Source organism: Morus notabilis, unplaced genomic scaffold (assembly GCF_000414095.1).
Source record: "Morus notabilis unplaced genomic scaffold, ASM41409v2 Scaffold3053, whole genome shotgun sequence".
NCBI classification, from domain to species: Eukaryota; Viridiplantae; Streptophyta; class Magnoliopsida; order Rosales; family Moraceae; genus Morus; species Morus notabilis.
The window spans coordinates 1-841 of NW_010363445.1; the positions used below are offsets into that span (position 1 = coordinate 1).

At 46.6% G+C, this 841-nt stretch overlaps 1 protein-coding gene across 1 annotated transcript in view; it reads right to left on the bottom strand.

Moving 5' to 3' along the window:
- Positions 1 to 179: 179 nt before the first annotated feature.
- LOC112092753 overlaps positions 180 to 841 on the bottom strand; it is a gene marked incomplete at its 3' end in the record, with an annotated part of 2,472 nt that continues 1,810 nt past the window's right edge. The window contains exons 2-3 of the mRNA XM_024169641.1: positions 497 to 748; positions 180 to 278 (exon numbers count right to left, since the gene is read on the bottom strand). Coding sequence (XP_024025409.1) covers positions 180 to 278; positions 497 to 748 — 351 coding nt within the window. The remainder of the gene's footprint in view (positions 279 to 496; positions 749 to 841) is intronic.

Consider the following 841-nt stretch of genomic DNA (forward strand, 5'->3'; position numbering starts at 1 on the left):
CAGCTCCAAATCATGAGTGGGGTAATTCTGTTCATGTGGCTTTAGTTGGATGCGTAAGCTACAACGCGTCCACCTTGCATCAGCACACAGCCCAGCCCACTCCCCGAGGCGTCAGTATATACCTCATACAGCCCTTCACTGTCAGGAATAGTCAAGACTGGTGCACTTGTCAGTCTGACCTTCAATTCCTGAAAAGCACTTTCACATTCGGCGTTCCATTCGAATCTGACTTCCTTCCTCGTCAACCGAGTCATCGGTGCAGCGATGCTCGAGAAGTCCTTCACAAAATGCCGGTAATAGCCTGCCAGTCTGAGAAAACTGTGAATCTTCGCTACATTCGCGGCCTTTCCCACTGTAGCACAGTCTCGATCTTAGAAGGATCGACAGAAATTCCTTGTCCAGAAATCACATGCCCAAGGAACTTCACTTATGTCAGCCAGAAGTCACACTTCTCCTTCTTAGCATACAACTGGTGTTCTCGAAGAGTCTGAAGAACAATCCTCAAATGTTGCGCATGTTCTTCCCCAAGTCTTCGATACACCAAGATGTCATCAATGAACACAATGATGAACCGATCCAAGTACGGTCGAAAAACACGGTTCATCAAATCCATGAATGCAGCAGGGGCATTTGTCAACCTAAATGGCATCACCAGGAACTCGAAGTGTCCGTATCGAGTCTGAAAAGCAGTCTTCGGAATATCCTCTTCCCTGATTTTCAATTGGTGGTACCCGGACCTCAAGTCAATCTTAGAGTAAAACTGTGATCCACCCAACTGATCGAATAACTCATCGATCCTCGGCAATGGGTATTTATTCTTCACAGTTACCCTGTTCAATTG